At 41.0% G+C, this 18,219-nt stretch overlaps 1 protein-coding gene across 1 annotated transcript in view; it reads right to left on the reverse strand.

Annotated features, from left to right (window-relative positions):
• The window catches only part of DMGDH (dimethylglycine dehydrogenase), a 61,741-nt gene that overhangs the window by 20,122 nt on the left and 23,400 nt on the right, over nucleotides 1–18,219 (reverse strand). Inside the window, exons 7-14 of the mRNA XM_060091780.1 lie at nucleotides 18,012–18,210; nucleotides 10,988–11,157; nucleotides 10,109–10,262; nucleotides 7,935–8,100; nucleotides 7,341–7,471; nucleotides 5,632–5,849; nucleotides 4,107–4,264; nucleotides 1,686–1,745 (exon numbers count right to left, since the gene is read on the reverse strand). Coding sequence (XP_059947763.1) covers nucleotides 1,686–1,745; nucleotides 4,107–4,264; nucleotides 5,632–5,849; nucleotides 7,341–7,471; nucleotides 7,935–8,100; nucleotides 10,109–10,262; nucleotides 10,988–11,157; nucleotides 18,012–18,210 — 1,256 coding nt within the window. The remainder of the gene's footprint in view (nucleotides 1–1,685; nucleotides 1,746–4,106; nucleotides 4,265–5,631; nucleotides 5,850–7,340; nucleotides 7,472–7,934; nucleotides 8,101–10,108; nucleotides 10,263–10,987; nucleotides 11,158–18,011; nucleotides 18,211–18,219) is intronic.

Consider the following 18,219-nt stretch of genomic DNA (forward strand, 5'->3'; position numbering starts at 1 on the left):
AGCTAAACCAAGACTTCTGTTATCAGAAGGAGCAATCTGCTGCTAGGCTCTGCCCAAACTTCAAGCACCTGCTTTCTCTGGTCTGGAGGCAGATGGTACATCATAAAAATAAAAGTCACGGGGAAAATGCACAGAAAGATATTCCCTTTAAAACCCTTTAGGAGGTTCTTTTTTTCCTAAAATCTAATGCTATAAATATACATGTTTATGTTAATATCTTAGCTTAGAATTTGGGAACTGATTCAGGGGCATTAAAAAAGTTTCCTTAGCCTGATTCATATTCATGTGTTCACATATTTCCATAGAATGGGGAAACAGCCTTTACTTTAGCTGATTAGCACCTAAGGCAGGCCAGAACAGGAATTTTGGAATTCTAACAAATATCCTGAGTGAAAGCAGCTGCCATCCTTATCCTTCAATATTACTGCTAACTGTACCTCCATTAAGTTCTCTTATAGTAACTGAGACACCGCTTAATAGGTGTCTGAATCAGCTCAGGCTGCTATAACAAAAGAGCACAGATGGAGTTGCTGAAACAACAGGAGTTTACTTCTCACAGTTCTGGAGGCTGGTGAGTCCAAGATCAAAGTGCCAGCCAGTTTGGTTCCCCCATGAGCCTCCTCTTCCTGGCTGGCAGACAGCGCCTTCTCACTATGTCCTCAGATGGTAGAGAGAGAGCAACCTCTGATCTCTCTTCTTCTTCTCATAAGAACGTTGATCCCAACATGTAGGTCCCACCTCATGATCTCATCTGAACTAATTTCCTCCCAAAGGCCCCGCCTCCAAATAGCATCACACAGGGCTTAGGGCTTCAGCATATGAATTTTGGAGGGACACAAACATTCAGACCATAACAGTGGAATAACCTCATTTATATTTGTGGGATTTGTATAGATGAGCTAGGCTGTAATAAATTGGCCTCACAATATGCTTTTCCACAATAATTAGGTAGGGTGGTGTTTCTCAAACTTTAGGTGCATCGGAATCCCCTGAAGCTTGTTAAACACAGATCTCTTGGCCCGACCCCCAGGGATTCTGATTTAGTAGGTCTGTGCGGGGACCTAAGGATTTGCATTTGTAACAAACTCCCAGGTGATGCTGACGCTATCTGTTTGAGAACCACTGATGCAGGGGTTCCCTTTGGAATGTTCATATCAGTTATGATTCTTTGGGCCTGTATTGGCTTCTCAGTAATACCTGTTTTATGCTGAACATATTTGAAATGTGTCAGTTTGCTTATACGCAGATGTTGCAGTTACATACAAAGATGCTCAATAGCAGATGGATAGATCTGCTGGGGCGAGGCTGCTTCTTTGTGCTGTGAGCACCCAGGGAGAGTCAATGAATGCAGTATGTCTGATTAGCTAATTGTGACTTCACAAGTCACCAAGATTTACAAGAGTGTCTGCTGACATCTTATCCTTACTGATTTTTAATCTTAGAATTTAGATCTAGTCTTTAAAGTTGCTGGATTCTGCTGTCTTACATCTACAAGCACGTTGCAATTATTTGAACTAATATCAAATTTTGACAAATTTAATATGAAGCATTTGAGCAATGCTTACTATATATGTTCAACTCATGTGTCCTATAATCATACTTGGCTAAATTTTAAAGCATAGCCTTGTCATGAAACAGCATAATTTTAAGATTTACTTCAAGTACACTTTGGAATGTAAACATACCTTATTTAGCTTTACAAAATATCCCAGTCCAGCTTCCAAGGGATTTGTATCACAGTTCATCTAAAAGGGAAAACACACATTTTAAATCTTAGATGAGTGCAAATTGTTTTAATAACATCACTTTCATATATACTTTTTAGGGAAGAGAACACTTTTTCACTATGAATATAGATTCTGAAAAAGGAAAATTGTGGACTGGCGTCAAAGTAATTTTTTTAAATCTAAAATTCAAATGTAGCCTTTCAGCAAATACTGTTATTTCAATAGCAAATTGGAAACTAAAATTCACAGTTTGTTTCCAAGGCTCTCTTTGTATAATAAACATCTGAGGGATACCACAACAATGAGGTCTTCCCAGAAACAAGACTTTCAGAAGCTTTTATCTAATAATTTTACATAAATAGGTTTTGAAAAGGTATTAAGTAATTTACTTATCTTACAATCATCCAGAAATTGGGATAAGTAGAGGAAAAAGCAGGTGATAGGAAAATGGCTTCTACAGAGTTCAGGAGAGGGAAAAGGAAAAATAGAGATTGAATCTCAATCTTTTAAAATTGGTTGAGTTATTACAATATAGTTCAAGGGGAACTAAAGCCACTCTTTGGGACTAGAACTGAGTTTTGTTTGCTTGTTTATTTTGTTGTCGTCGGTCTCTTTTGCTCCAGGAGAACTGGTCTAAACCTCATAAAAAGTAGCCAAACTTAAAAAAAAAAAGACGATATAGCCCTCGTATGAACTGCATGAGCAATATAAACTTGTTTTACATAACATAAAATTTCGGCCTCATATTTCCTAAACCATTTGAGCACCTCTAAAATTATTTTTTACCTGCTCGAAGTTTCAGAATTCCAGGAAAAAAATGAAAACAAAGCCCAGATGCTTGATTGATGTATTAACACTAGAGGGCGTGCTGGCGCTGTTGGGAAATCGGAGGGACGGGGGATGGAGAAAACCGTTTCAGAGGAGGGGTCCGAGGGAAAAGGCAGGGAGGCGCAGAAACGCCTGACCTCAAAGCCTGCTTCAGCTGCTTCATCCCTTGTGGAGTGTGGAGGCAGAGCCGTCCTCTTCTACTTTTCTCCCTGCAGCAGCCTCCGCTAAGAACTCCACCCACACCCGGCTTGTAGGCTGAGAACCCTTATAACACAGCACCTCTCCTGCAAAACAGCGACTTGCCCCAGGGCCCTTGTTCTTTCAGGGGCTCCAGGAGGCGGCCCTCTCCACCTCAAAGCCCACTTGTTTCTGCCCCTGGTCTAGCTGTTCAAGGGACCCTGCCTGCACTTTCAAACCTACTCTGCCCTCAAATTTATTGTTATATCCTAGGCACTTTGTAGACTATCTAATCTCGACAATAACTCTGGAGGAGAAAGACTGGCCCTATCTTATAGAGAAGTAAACAGACTCTAGAGGGTTACGGCCACACAGTTAGTATGTGGTGGAGGATACATATGAACCCAAGAGACCCTACCCTGAAGTAAGTACATCTTTTACCACTGTCCCTTATCTCACCTCCCAGGACTAAAACCTTAACGTCTTCCAAGGAAACAACTAGCAAATCTGAAAAAATTAAGGGGTCTGAAAATAGCCTGCCATATTGGAGATAAAACAGAGAACAGAGCCACTTTTGTGTAATCTGGACCAAGTTGTTTATTATTTCTTAGTGTGATTGTGTTTCGAACAGGGATTGTGTGTAGAACTGCCAACCCCTTGCCCAAGAATCACCAATACCTCCTTCAGGGAGAGTTGAGAAGGTAGATGAGATCATGCCTATGAAAATGGTGTGTAACTACACAAATAGAAACCCTGAGTTCCCATTATTAATGGTGGGAGTGGGCTGGACCAACACATCCCAGACCACCAACCCCCCCCACCCCCGTCAGAAAGACCCCTTTGGTTGCTACTTCCCCAAAAGATGCGGGATAAGAAAGAACTGAGGATGGGCAATGTGACAGAGGAGAAGGAAGAATTTGAAAGGTAGTCCTCAAGTCCCGTGGGGTAGGCAGGCTCCCTTGGGATAGCCACAGCTCCGCACACAGTCAGAGACAGATGTCCAGGGCTCTCTGCTAAGCAGGAGGAATTAGGGCAGAATAAACATTATGTCATAATTCCACTGAATCTGCAACTGGGAAATTGAGGAGAAAAACCTCTTTCCCTAATTAAATAAAACTTTGGGGAATTCCCAGGTGGTCCAGTGGTTAGGGCTCTGTGCTTCCACTGCAGAGGGCATGGGTTTGATCCCTGGTCTGGGGAACTAAGATCTCGCATGCTGCATGGCATGGCCAAAACAAAACAAAAAAAATTTTTCTTATAATACATACTTTCTCTTACAGCCAGAGCCAATGTTAACGCAGTTAAAACTAACCCTTATATAAAAATCAGATACCATACACGTAAAATTTTAATAAAGATGCTAGCATTTCAAACCTCTGATCCCCAGGCTCTGAAAGCTTTCTCCAGTCTTAAGGCATTCATGGCATAGGTTCCAAAATTGTCAATTCCCTCTTTCTGGCCTGCATTCATGATGATGTCATAAAGTGCTGCAGAATCTTCTCGTCTGTGGTACAGCTCCCAACCCAGTTCACCTGAAATACATGCACAAGTGCCCACCAGAGTAAGAATGATGATCATTGAGTCTAATGTGCATTAGCTAAAACACGTCAATAAATGGAGAGATTCCATTTATGCAATATAGACATTGTTGAGTTTTAAAAGACCAGTTCAGAAAAAGGTTGCAACCAAACCCCACTGCAAAGGAGCCTGCCATATCACAGATGCTTTTGTGCCCAATCCTGTCCCCCACACAGGAGGGTAGCATCTAGGACATCTCATGACCCAGAAAGACTGTGACGCACGAGTTACTCTTGCCCCTTGACCTCCGCTTCATAATGTTAAGTGAGGAATTAGCATGGCAGAGTTTATCAAGAAAAGGGGTTCAAGGTTTAGACACCTCAACCCCCAATTCCTTGGCCCCAAATCACAAGGCTTAAAGATAAAGGCAACTGATGACAATTATTCAAATGGTCTTCGCTGTGGGATAGCCATAGTCTCTAATGCCCCCCCACTCCCCCCTTCTTCCCCATTTGGTCATTTCATTCACCATTAGAGCTGTGGGCAAAAAACAAAGAAAATGACACCCAACCCAAAGAGTCTGCTTATTTTTTATTCTGCTTATGTTTTATTCTGGTCACCATTTTGCCAAAGGATGGTGAAAAGGGACAGCGGAAGCCCAGGGAGGAGCTATGGCCTTTATACTGTGTGTTCGCCTCATTCCTCATGTCAAGGGCTGATGGTGAGGTGCTTCTCCAGGACAAACACCAGAATGTGAGCAACATGTAATTGAGTGAATGCCTGGGCACCCAGTACGCCTTCTGTGAAAGGACAGGGAATCTAGAGGGAGTTAGAAGTGAGCCCAGAGCACCAATGGGGAGCATTCATTCATCCCTGTTTCCAAATATCCACTATGTGCAATGTTAGCTGCATAGCAAGTCTTCCCTAATGCACTTAGAGTCAGAAAGAAAGAAGATCGGTGGTAATGCTTTAAGAGCGGTGCCTGATACATTCACAATGTTCTCTATGGGAGACTCTATCAATGGGAGACCACTTTGAATGTTCCCAAACAGAATCAGCTGGCCTGAATATTCTGTCAACCCTTCCAACTATTGCAACAGCCATCTTCTTCCCACTTTCTTACCTACCTTTCCAAATGGTAGGCAGCTAGCTATGAGCCTGGAACAATTGGAAATCTGTGGAAGGACTCTCAGACTGGGAGTGAATAAACAGAATTGTCAGAAGAGTCAGGCAGGAGAAATCTTTCTCCAAAGTTAAAATGACCAAAGTGAATGTGTGTGTGTGTGTGTGTGTGTGCTGTGTATATGTGCATCATGCACACATTTCTGGTAACTGCTTTTAAATTTTAGAGCCTTATTCTAGGTTGTTTTCCAATTCTTACCAGTATAAGATATCCTGATAGCAGTGACAGGAATGTTGGAAACCTTTAAAGACTTGGTCTGAAGAAACTTGAAAACATCATCACTAAGATCTTCAGAGGTCAGTTTCTGAAGGACGTTTCTTGCATGTGGCCCTGCGACGCCAAGGACTCCAAGCTCATCTGTTATGTTTTTAATTTCAACATCATATCCACCTTTGACAGCCTCTTCTTCAATCCATCTGCATTTGAGATTCATAAACATCGTGTTAAATCTTGCTTGAATAATGCATGTTGGTAACATTATTTCTCGGAAGAAATGCTCTGTGTCTAGAATTGCCAGAAAGTCCCTAGAATATCATTTCATATAATCACCTAATTTTTAAAGTTGAGGAAACTGAGTCCCAGAGATGTTAAATGATCCTCTTTAAACTACCCACTTAAATGTGTGGGCAATTTTTCACAGTACAGAAGGACCCTTCCGTTTAAACAAGCTCTGCCACACGATTCTTTCAAATAGTGACAGCCCTATTGCATTTAAACTGATGATTCAATCTTGGGAAAATTTTCTCTAATACCTGTACACAGGAGGCATGCTTGTGCTGTTAAAGGTTAATAATGCGCCTGCCACCAGACACATACTTGCTTTGACAATGACAAGGAAAAGATTAAAACTCTAAAGACTAGTTTCAATTTCTGAGTCTTGATGAGTTACTGGAACACAGTTATAGGGCTTGTTTATAATTTATTGAGCAGTCCCTGGAGCTACACAAGTCTATCAGAAAATGATCATCTGGATTGACACAAAGCTAAGCTACTAAGATGGCTCCCAATGCACCTTGGATTGGAGGATATAATTTGCATCATTTTACAACTAGAGTGAGAATCTGTCAGAGTAAGATGTTTATTAAACAACAATATTCCAAATATTTTTTTTTTTTTTTTTTTTTTTTTTTTTTTTTTGCTGTACGCGGGCCTCTCACTGTTGTGGCCTCTCCCGTTGCGGAGCACAGGCTCCGGATGCGCAGGCTCAGCGGCCATGGCTCACGGGCCCAGCCGCTCCGCGGCATATGGGATCCTCCCAGACCGGGGCACGAACCCGTATCCCCTGCATCGGCAGGCGGACTCTCAACCACTGCGCCACCAGGGAGGCCCCCAAATATTTTTGAAATACTGAAGATTAGAGATTTTAGAGTAGACTAAACCTTCGTGTGAAGGATTGACTTGGGAGGTCAATGATTTAGATGCAGCTTTGTGGCACAAAGCATGAAAAAGGAAGAAGAAAAACCAGGGAGGCAGTTCACTAAAGTGGACCAAACGTGGGCATCAGAATCAACAAGGCTGGCTTGAGCAGGTTACTTTAACCCAAACTTCATTTTCCTCACCTGAAATTGGGAATAATATATACCTGGCAGATATATCTATTAAAAGAATTTATTGAGATAATGTGTAATAATGGTTTTGACATATTGGTGATGCCTAACAAATGGGAGTTAATATTATTAAAACCAGTAAACCCCATGGATGGATTACCTTTGGGAGGGGGATGGTCATAGGGGCCCTTCAAATAATTTCCTCTAAGAAACATGAAGTTTATTTAAAACAATAAGATTTTAAGAATTAAAGTTGTACTTTCAATTACTGGTGAACAAACAAACAAACAAAAATACCTTGGTGCAAGATTGGGTCAATATATAATCCATGTAAAATTTTCTTACTAGGTGTACACTTACCTAAGATCATGAAGTTCTGATCCAGAACCAGTTATTAATAGAAACTCCCCAGGAGACTGGTGAGAAACCGTCAACTCAGCATATACTTGACCTTTTGGTGTTAACATGTGACTTATATTTGTAAAACCCACCTACACAAAAGAATTTTAAATTACCTCAGGATGAAATAAAAATCTTATGTGTCCTTTTAACACCACATGGAAATAAAAATGTGGGTGTCAACAATGAAAAACATCTGAATGCTATCATTTATATCAATTGTGTGAACTATCTGTAAACCTAAACCCATTAATTTTGAAGTTTTCAGTTTAAATGACCATTATAATTACTTGTCATAAAAATTACACTTCAGCCAATTTGGGGGCTCCCATTTACACAACTAAACAAAGTCATAAGGTCCTTAGATGATAATTCATTTAACAAAAATTTAAATTTGAAAATTAGCTAGAATACCCTTGGTTAGTTGAAGGGTTCTGGTGTTCATACAGAAATCATTAGGTGAATTGAAATAACATATTGGTTTTTTTGAAAATGAGAGGTAGAGAATTAAGTAGGCCAGAATCCTGGACCTTGTACCCCTATAAGGTTATTTACCTTGGGAATGACATTTGCAAAGAGATGGTCCAACAATCTAATGGAGTCTTGGCCTTTGATGTTAAACTTGCCAAATGGTGACAGGTCAATCACCCCTACTCTTTGCATAACCTGTTTATACTCAGAGCCCACAGCATCAAACCAGTTTGTGCGGCGAAAACTTGGCCTGAAACACAATGTTTGTCATAAAACAAGAGTTATTCATTTTCAAAAAATTACAGAATAAAGATATTTTAATACACCCTATTTGCCTAGAAAATTTCATTTGGGGGAAAAGTGCCACCTGTGCTACAAATCATACATATATATTGGAATCTGATTTTTTAAGTTACTCATCTATCCCTTGACCCATTTCATAGTGAATGAAGTATTGATTAAGTAGAAAATAAGATAGGCCATGTGGGTTCTCAGATCTGGAAAAGAGCTTAGAAGTTAACCAATCCTGTAGTTTTCAACCTTGGTTACATATTAGAATCACCAGGGGGAGCATTTTAAAAATACTAATTTGGGGGGCATAATTAAACCAGAATATATGAGGGGTAGAGCTATCTTGTCTGTTGTTTCTCAAACATTTATGCAAATACATCACTTGTACTTGTTAAGATACCGATTCTGATGCAGCAGGTCTGCGGAGGGGCCCTAGATTCTGCACTCTAACAGGCTTCATGCTGATCCACCTGGAGTAAGCAAGGATCTGGTCCAACATCTTCATTTTTTAGAGAAAAGGCACTAAGTGACTTCCAAGGTCTTTGCATTAGTTAATGACAGAGCTGGGCCTGGAACAAAGGTCTCCTAACTCATTATGCAGGGTCGTTTCTAGTTTACAGAGTGGACTGTTAATGTGGTATTTTAACTTCAGAGCAGGATGCTAAGTCTACAAAATGAGTCTTCAGTGGCTTAATTATTAAAATAGTAGAAGAAATAGACCAGGTCCAAATAGCATAAGGTGAAGAATAGATCTGGCATTTATCTGAGTTATTTAGGAAACACCAAACCGGTATTTTGCCCCCAGGTAATCTCCACTGGCTGACTACAGAGTCCAAATTCATTAATCAACAACTGGCCCTCTACTATACTTTGGACCTTTTAGATCTGATTTTAAAGTAGACATTAAAACCTGTTTAAATAAGCAAAATGACAGGTCAAAAAAAAAAGAGAGAGAGAGATAATTGGACTTCCTGGTGGTGCAGTGGTTAAGAACCCATCTGCCAATGCAGGGGACACGGGTTCCAATCCCTGGTCTGGGAAGATCCCACATGCCGCGGAGGAACTAAGCCCGTGCGCCACAGCTACCGAGCCTGCACTCTAGAGCTCGCGTGCCACAACTACTGAAGCCCATGTGTGTAGAGCCCGTGCTCCGCAACAAGAGAAGCCACCGCAATGAGAAGCCCGCACACCGCAACAAAGAGTAGCCCCCACTCGCCGCAACCAGAGAAAGCCCATGCGAAGCAATGAAGACCAAACACACCTGAGAAAGAAAAAGGAGAACTTAACATGAAAAGGAAACTTTGTTTTCTCTTGGTTTATGGATTCTCATGAGAAAAAATATATAATCACTATTAATCCCAAGTACAACAATAGTATGCAATCCAAGTATAATGGCAACAGCTTTAGAGGAATTCAGAGAATTGTTTTAGTGATGTGCTTTACGTTTTAGCTCAAACTAAAATAGTAAATTACCTTTTCCCCTAATTTATTAGCAGTGCATATAATTTGCATGATTCAATGCACACACACTAGAAAGCAGTTGCTTTGAGCTATTCCTTGACAAATAGAAAATCCATATTTCCATACTGTTTCCATACCATGTGACTTGGCCAGGCATCCTAAACCAGGACAAACCTTTAGGAGCCAACTGAAGCCATGTGGGGATTTGGAGAGGGTGGGGAAGGTTCTCTGAGCAACTGGAAAATGCCAAGCAGAGGCTTCATCTGGGCTGGTTGTAGGTCTTGCGAGGCCACATGGGTCCTAGATGTGGGCCAATGTCACGTGGGATAAACTAAGGCCTGCACTGCACAAAAAGTGATTTTTGTGGGAAAAGGCTCAATGCTCTTTGGAATGGGGTGGAGTGACAGGGTGGGAGGGGGACGTGGCACTTCTCTGGGGTCCCTCCATTCCACCCCCAAATTTCATTCTGCGGTGAGAGTGACAGGCAGGTTAAGTCACTCACTTACCTGTACCCAGTGTCCTGGCCTGGTTGATAGAACCAGTGTGGCTGCTCCCAGCCTGCATGGAACCCCATGGAACACTTGGACTCCAGGGTTTTATAAAGCCCACTGACTCGCTGAGTTGGCCTCCCGGCAAACCGTTCTTCTTTAGGGTAACCAACTGAAAAAGGAAAATGGGTGCTCTGAATAGCATAGAACCAAAACTATAAAATATTTTGAAGGGATTCAGAAAATGGAAAACACAGCACTTAAAGTCTAGAAGCATATATATATATATATATATATATATATATATATATATAAATATAATATATATAATATATGTATATATTATATGTATAATATATATGTATGTATAATATATATACATATATATGCATTAAATTTATGTTTTTAAAAAACCCAAAGCTGTCATTTATATTGATCATCAAAGGGTAAAGTAGGGCCTCCCTGGTGGCGCAAGTGGTTGGGAGTCCGCCTGCCGATGCAGGGGATACGGGTTCGTGCCCCGGTCTGGGAGGATCCCATGTGCCGCGGAGCGGCTGGGCCCGTGAGCCATGGCCGCTGAGCCTGCGCGTCCGGAGCCTGCACGTCCGGAGCCTGTGCTCCGCAACGGGGGAGGCCACAGCAGTGAGAGGCCCGCATACCGCAAAAAAAAAAAAAAAGGGTAAAGTAAAAATACATTTAAAAGTTAAAATCACTTATGCATTCCTCACATTAAAGATATATATTCATATAGACTCCTTTTTGTGTCTTAGAAGCACATGCTTTTTAGACTCCCTAACCATTCCCCCACGATACACAGAATAAAAAGCTTCTAAAGGCAGAAGTGATGTAAGTCATTTCTGAACACACTTCATAGACAACAGTAAATTTGCACTTTACCCATATTGTTGAATCCATATGACTCTCTTGCTTTGACCTCGGTGTACTGAGTTGTTGTCCACTTGCCATAGCGATTGGGATCCAATTCTATCAGATCAAAAGGAGGTTCTCCATGCAGGATCCAGTCACTGAGATATTTCCCTACCCCACCAGCATGGATTATGCCATACCTTTCAAATACAGAAATAAATACCCTGTTACTAACACATATTGTTTTCCAACAATGAAACATGTCCATATATTTAACAAGTCCTCAAAGCTATGGTGTTCTGTGCTATTGCTATTCAGAACACACAATCAACATAATCTTTATGCTGTCATTTTTTTTTCCTCAAAAAAAAATGTTTAGGCATTGAAATTAAATGTGCCTGACTTGATAGCTAGTTTCTTTCCACAGTTTCAAGAGCTGTCTATCTGCAAAACAGTCTACGACTCTTAGCTAGTAAGGATGCTTTAGGAAAATGGAGGAGAGGAAGTACACAGGCAGATGTGGTTGGTACCTTATCAGCCCTCTTGAGCTATGATTATCCTCACTAATAGGAACTTTGCAGGAGAAATATGTGCACTGTAGAGTGGCACACCCATCTCTTCTCAGACTCAGTTTAGTTCAGGTTCCCATAGCAATGACCTCTGCACAAGGATCTTGGGCCATTATTGTAGAAGCATTCAGACAAAGAGGCATTCACGCAAGGACTTGTGGGAAAGAGGAGGAAGAAACAATGGCTCCTGTATTTTGCAATTTGGGTCACTTGGTGGGGAGGGTTGGCTTGTTTTCTATTTCCACATGAGGATGCTTTAAAACCAAGAACAGGACTGTGGCAAATAATTTCATACCAGATGAAGGGATCACAGTTTAACGTCGCCCATGGGCAGTCCTACCCATTCATTCTTGTGGATAAAGGAAAGTTTTGATGAAGGACTTTACTGTGGGTTCGTCTGTGGTTTAAGTCAAGAGAAGCTTCTGAGGAATTGGATGAGCAGGGAGTCACCGGTAGAGGACCAGGAAAAGGAGCTACATGAGCAGACCCCAAAATGCAAGAAATTCCAGTACCTCAGATGAAGCTACTTAGCCAGCATCGCAGCTTCTAAAAGCATGGGAGGACCTTAGCAAAGACTGGAAATGTTAACTAACTTTTTCTACAAGATACCAGTTTTTCTACTTTATAAAAACGAATGCTTATATTTGTTATAAGGATATTTCTCAAGCAGAATAAAAAGACAGCAATTTATACTTCTCTGGATAGTTTTAAAAAGAGACATGGCTCATCCAAATCACCCACAAACAATCTCATTAAGTTTCAAGAAAGCAAAAAAAAAAAAAAAAAAATTAAATACATGCTTAAAATAATTGTGAAATATATGCTTAAAATGTTTATTCACTTAAACAGTCCCAATGTATGATATACAACACTTGCCATTTTTGAGAGCTAGAGATACTGTTTATAAGACTTGAAACTATTTAAAGTTCTTCTGATATTCACTGAGTACTCATCATTTACCAAGCATTGTTGCCTTCTAACATGTACCAGGTGATTTATTCTTTAGCAACTCTATTTTACCAATGAGAAAATCAGCCTGCACTCAGGGGTTAAATAAGGTCACACAGCAGATTCAGGATACAAACTCAGTCTTCTGCCCCCAGTATACACTCCCTGTTATTGGACTTTACTTCTTCAATGGTTCTCAATCTTTTTTCACCCAAGACACACATAACAGAATTTACATCCTTGGCAGACTCCTTGGGCATAGGTAGGGTTGTGCTTCGGTTTCCTGTGGTCTCACTGCTACACCATCATGTTCTTTCCAATAAATGGCGCAGAGTGCTGTTATTTGAGGATAATACTGAATCAAATCTATTTTTAAAAACTAGATTTCTACAAACTTCAGCTCTATAATCATTATTAAGTTACATGTAAAATCCCATACAACTGAATGCTATGAAACATCTATTGAGAGCCCCTGGTGTAGTGGTTGAAAGTGTAAAAGCATAGAGTAAGAGAGATCTGGGTAGGATTTTGGTTCTGCCACTACCAGCTGTGTGACCTTGGGCAAGCTGTGTAACCACCCTGAGCTTTAGTCTCCACATGTGCACACTTTATGGTGCTGGTGGAGAAGTAATTGACATGGCATTTAAAAGCACATAGTAGGCAAGCAGTACATGGTGGCTATGGGTCCTTGTATAACCAACAACAGAGTATGTCTCTGCCCAATGGATAAGATTTTCATAAGGAAGTAACGTGTGAAGTGGAAGTGAAAGGGAACTTGAAGAGGAAAGAAGAGTGAGGCTCTTTTTCTAGGTCTAGCATTAATCAGTAGAACCTACTTCTTCTACATGGCCCAGCTGCTATGCTTTTTGAGTGTTTGTGTATGCTTTTTTTTTTTTTTTTTTTTTTTTGCGGTACACAGGCCTCTCACTGTTGTAGCCTCTCCCGTTGGGGAGCACAGGCTCTGGACGCGCAGGCTCAGTGGCCATGGCTCACGGGCCCAGCCGCTCTGCGGCATGTGGGATCTTCCCGGACCAGGGCACGAACCCGTGTCCCCTGCATCGGCAGGCGGACTCTCAACCACTGTGCCACCAGGGAAGCCCTTGTGTATGCTTTTTTATGATAACTGTGAAACTGTCTCTCCTCTCTTTAAATTTGCTGTTTATAATCTGTTGTAAGCCAGGATAACTAGATTCAATTCAATCCAACTCATTAAACATTTGGGGAGCATTGTGTTAGTCACGTAGAAGCAGAAGAACTTATTAGATTTGGTATAAAAGTAAAACAGCTTTGACTGAGGGTATTCTGTGAGTAAGGTAAATGAGCACTGGCATATATGTAGACAGTTTGCAAATACCTATTCTCTCGACTGGTTGGACTAGAATAACAGACAATGCTGAAATGCTGATCCTTGGGGCCCTCTCCAGACTACTGAATCAGAATCAATAGGAGAGGTGTCTGGGAATCTGTTTGTTGGTTGGTTTTCCAATTCCACACACCTTTCATGGATTCTAGTGATAACTAATAAGAATTTCACAGATAAGATGCAAAGGAGGATGAAACACGTGTAAGTGACTAACCACAAAGTTGAGATTCTGCTTTTTAACAAGCCCTGGTGCTCAGCCAGATATGGAAATCACTGGCCTTCAGAACCATGGGATGGATCACTGATATAAATTGGGAGGGGTAGCCGATGTGAGGATTCCACCATGTTACATAAGAAATATCTTAGCAATCCCAACTTTTAAATAACAAGAAGGCCTTTTGGGGTCAGACCAAATTGGTCAGAGAGAGTGTGGCACTTTGTCTACCAGGACCTGTTATCTTCCCCATTCACCTCGTGACGTCTACAACCTGGGAAAATTACCCAAAGCAATGAAAGCAGGAGTCCAACATCAGCCCCATACAAGTAGATACAATTTCTAGGTGATAAGTAACTAGTGTTCTAAAGAAAGCAACTTCCTAATTTCCTTAGTGACAGGTGTTCTATTAAAATATAAATATCATGAGGCCAGGAACACTGTCTGCTCTTGTTCACAGATAAAGAGCAATGATCTGCAAATATGTGTTGACTAAATCAATAATTCAGTGATTAAGCTAATCGCAGAATCAAAAAGAATAAAATGTTTAGGAATAAATTTAGCAAAAGAAGTACAAAACTTACACTCTGATAACTACAAATCATTATTGAGAGAAATTTTAATTAAAAGTCCTAAACAGGGCCTCCCTGGTGGCGCAAGTGGTTGGGAGTCCGCCTGCCGATGCAGGGGATGCGGGTTCGTGCCCCGGTCTGGGAGGATCCCATGTGCCGCGGAGCGGCTGGGCCCGTGAGCCATGGCCGCTGAGCCTGCGCGTCCGGAGCCTGCGCGTCCGGAGCCTGCGCGTCCGGAGCCTGTGCTCCGCAACGGGGGAGGCCACAGCAGTGAGAGGCCCGCATACCGAAAAAAAAAAAAAAAGTCCTAAACAAATGGAAAGATATCCTTTGTTCATGAGTCAGAAGACTCAATATTAAGATGACAATACTCCCCAAGTTGATCTACAGATTCAATGCAATCCCTACCAAAATCCTAGGTGGCTTCTTTGAAAAAATTGACAAGCTGGTCCTAAATTTTACACAAAAATTTAAGAAGCCCAGAATAACCAAAACAATACTGAAAAAGAACAAAGTTGGAGGATTCACACTTCCCAGTTTCAGAACTTACCGCAAAGCTACAGTAATCAAGGCAGCATGGTACTGGCATAAGGACAGATGTATAGATCAATGGAATAAAGTTGAGAGTCTAAGAATAGATCCATACATATATGATGAATTGATTTTGACAAGGATGCTGCGGTACAATAAAAAAAATAAATATTTGGTCTTTGTCCCCAGTTCCTGGCACAGAGCTCCTAAAACCTTTGGAATTTATATTATTTTGTATGCTAACAGATAGCTCCATGGAAGCGGGGCAGGGGAACTAGATAGCTTCAGACTAGGGGCTGGTCACCATAAGTTCAATCACCAATGGTCAATGATTTAATCAATTGTGCCTGTGTAATGAAACTTTCACAAAAACTCCTAAACAACAGTGTTCAAAGAGCCTTTGGGTTGGTGAACCCATTGATCTACTAGGAAAATGGTGCACCAGAGAGGGCATGGAAGCTCTGCACTAGACCCCTCCCTCCCATACCTTGCTCTATGCATCTCTTCCATTTGGACGTTCCTGAGTTGTATTCTATAGAATAAATAGGTAAAAGTAAGTAGGGTTTTCCTGAGTTCTGTGATTATTCTACTGAATTATCAAACCTGAGGAGGGGGGGTGCAGGAACCTCCAAATGTGTAGCCATTCAGTCAGAATTACAGGTGATCCCTGGAAGTGAGGACATCTGAAACTGGCATCTGAAGTGAGGACAGTTTTATGGGACTGACTCCTTAACTAGTGGGGTCTGCACTAACTCTGGGAGTTAGCAGCAGAATTGAATTGAACTGTTGGATAGTCAGTTGGTGTCAGAGAATTGGAGAATTAAATGTCAGAAATGGTGTCAGAAAAAAGACATCATAGATGCCAACACATTTCAATGAGTAAAGAATAGTCTTTCAACAATTGGTGCTGGGACAATTGGCTATCCTTAAATGAATCAAGTTGGGTGCTTACCTCACAGCACATACAAAAATTAACTCAGAATTGATTAAAGACCTAAACGTAAGAGTTAAAATTAGGGACTTCCCTGGTGGTCCAGTGGTTAAGACTTCGCCTTCCAATGCAGGGGATGTGGGTTCAATCCTTGGTCGGGGAGCTAAGATCCCACATGCCTCAAGGCCAAAAAACCAAAACATAAAACTGAAGCAATATTGTAACAAATTCAATAAAGACTTTTAAAAAAATGATTCACATCAAAAAATATATATTTAAAAGAAAAGAGTTAAAACTATAAAACTCTCAGAAGAAAACACAGGTATAAATCTTCATTAACTTGGATTAAACAATGGTTCCTTATATATGATATCAAAACTACATTCAAAAGAAGAAAAAAATTCACATTCTGGACTTCATCAAAATTAAAAACTTGTGTGCTTCAATGGCTATGATCAAGAAAATGAAAAACCCACAGAATGGGAAAAAATCGCAAATCATGTATGGGATAAGGGTTTTGTATCTAGAATATATAAAGAACTCCTACAACTTAACAAGAAAAAGACAAATAATCCAATTTCTTAAATGGGCTAAGTATACAAATAGACTTTTCTCCAAAGAAGATACATAAGTGATGTACAAGAGAAACACTCCCACATGAACATGCCTACATATGGACTCTATAGGGGATTTCCTAGGCCCTCAGTTACATTATACCTTCCAGCTTCCTATCTTCATCTGGTTTTCTCCCTCTGGATGTCCCAAAGACCTAAACTTAACACTGTCAAAAATGGAACTCATTATTTTTCCAATTATTTCTTCCTTTGGCCCCAGCGTCCAACCAGGAGTCAAGTAAGAAAGGTTGCCATCATTTGCTATTTTTCTCTCTCCTTAAAACCTAATGCAATCAATCACCAAATCTAAATAATTTTGTTTCCTATCTCTCAGTGCCCACTGCTGCTTCCTTAGTTCAGACCCCAGCCTCTCTACTGTATTGGAAGAACAGCACCCCAACCAGCCTTGTGACTCTGATGAGACTTACTGCCTTGTTCTCAGCTGTAGCCCAGTGCCCAGAACTAGACCTGGTACAAAGCTGGCCAATCATCAAATATCAGTTGAATAAATGGCCAAATAAAATGGGGAAGAAAAGTAAAATATTAGAAACTGTGATATGATAGTAAGGTAGGCTTGACGTTAATATTCACCAAATTAATGGAACAAATATTAGAGATGAAACATCAAATGGGTAATGGAAGCATAAATAGTAAGCAACCAGAGGAATCATAAAGAAACAAAAATCATGTTGAACAAACATGAATTATGGTGAAAACTGCATGAGGCATATTACACATTTGATATTTTGATTTATCTTTGTCACATTGTGTTATGAAAACATCCTTGCAAAAGTGGGACAAATTGACCTATCTGAACATTCACAACATGAAAGGAAACATAAATAATGGAAACGGCAGGAAATATGCAAAGAGAAAATTCCAGGAAATCATTGCCCTTCTGTGTACAAATCTTTTAAACCTATACAAGTCAAAGTTTTAAGACAAAATTTTTTTGGGGGGGCGCGGTACGCGGGCCTCTCACTGTTGTGGCCTCTCCTGTTGCGGAGCACAGGCTCTGGACGCGCAGGCTCAGCGGCCATGGCTCACGGGTCCAGCCGCTCCGCGGCATGTGGGATCTTCCCAGACCGGGGCACGAACCCGTGTCCCCTGCATCGGCAGGCAGACTCTCAACCTCTGCGCCACCAGGGAAGCCCAGACTAAAATTTTTTATTCCTCACATTTCATTGGCCATAAAAGGGAGAAGACTCTCTGCCTCTCTCCCATTTTCCATTCTTGGCCTGAGATAATGGGATAAGACTTCTCTAAACTACATAACTCTATCATAAATGTTGAATTACATAGAGATACTCACCCAAAGCCTATAGCCACCCAGTAGTTTCTGACCCCCTGATGGGGCCCTACCATAGGCAGAATGTCAGGAGAATAGGTGATAGGACCATTGACGATATTGATGATGTCAGCCTTCTTCAAGACTGGCACCATTTCCATGGCAGCCTCCACGTGTTCCGTGATTCGGTCTAGGTCAGACTCGAAGAGCTCCCTTCCGAAACCTGAAGAGA

The sequence above is a fragment of the Mesoplodon densirostris genome, chromosome 3 (assembly GCF_025265405.1).
Source record: "Mesoplodon densirostris isolate mMesDen1 chromosome 3, mMesDen1 primary haplotype, whole genome shotgun sequence".
Taxonomy (NCBI): Eukaryota; Metazoa; Chordata; class Mammalia; order Artiodactyla; family Ziphiidae; genus Mesoplodon; species Mesoplodon densirostris.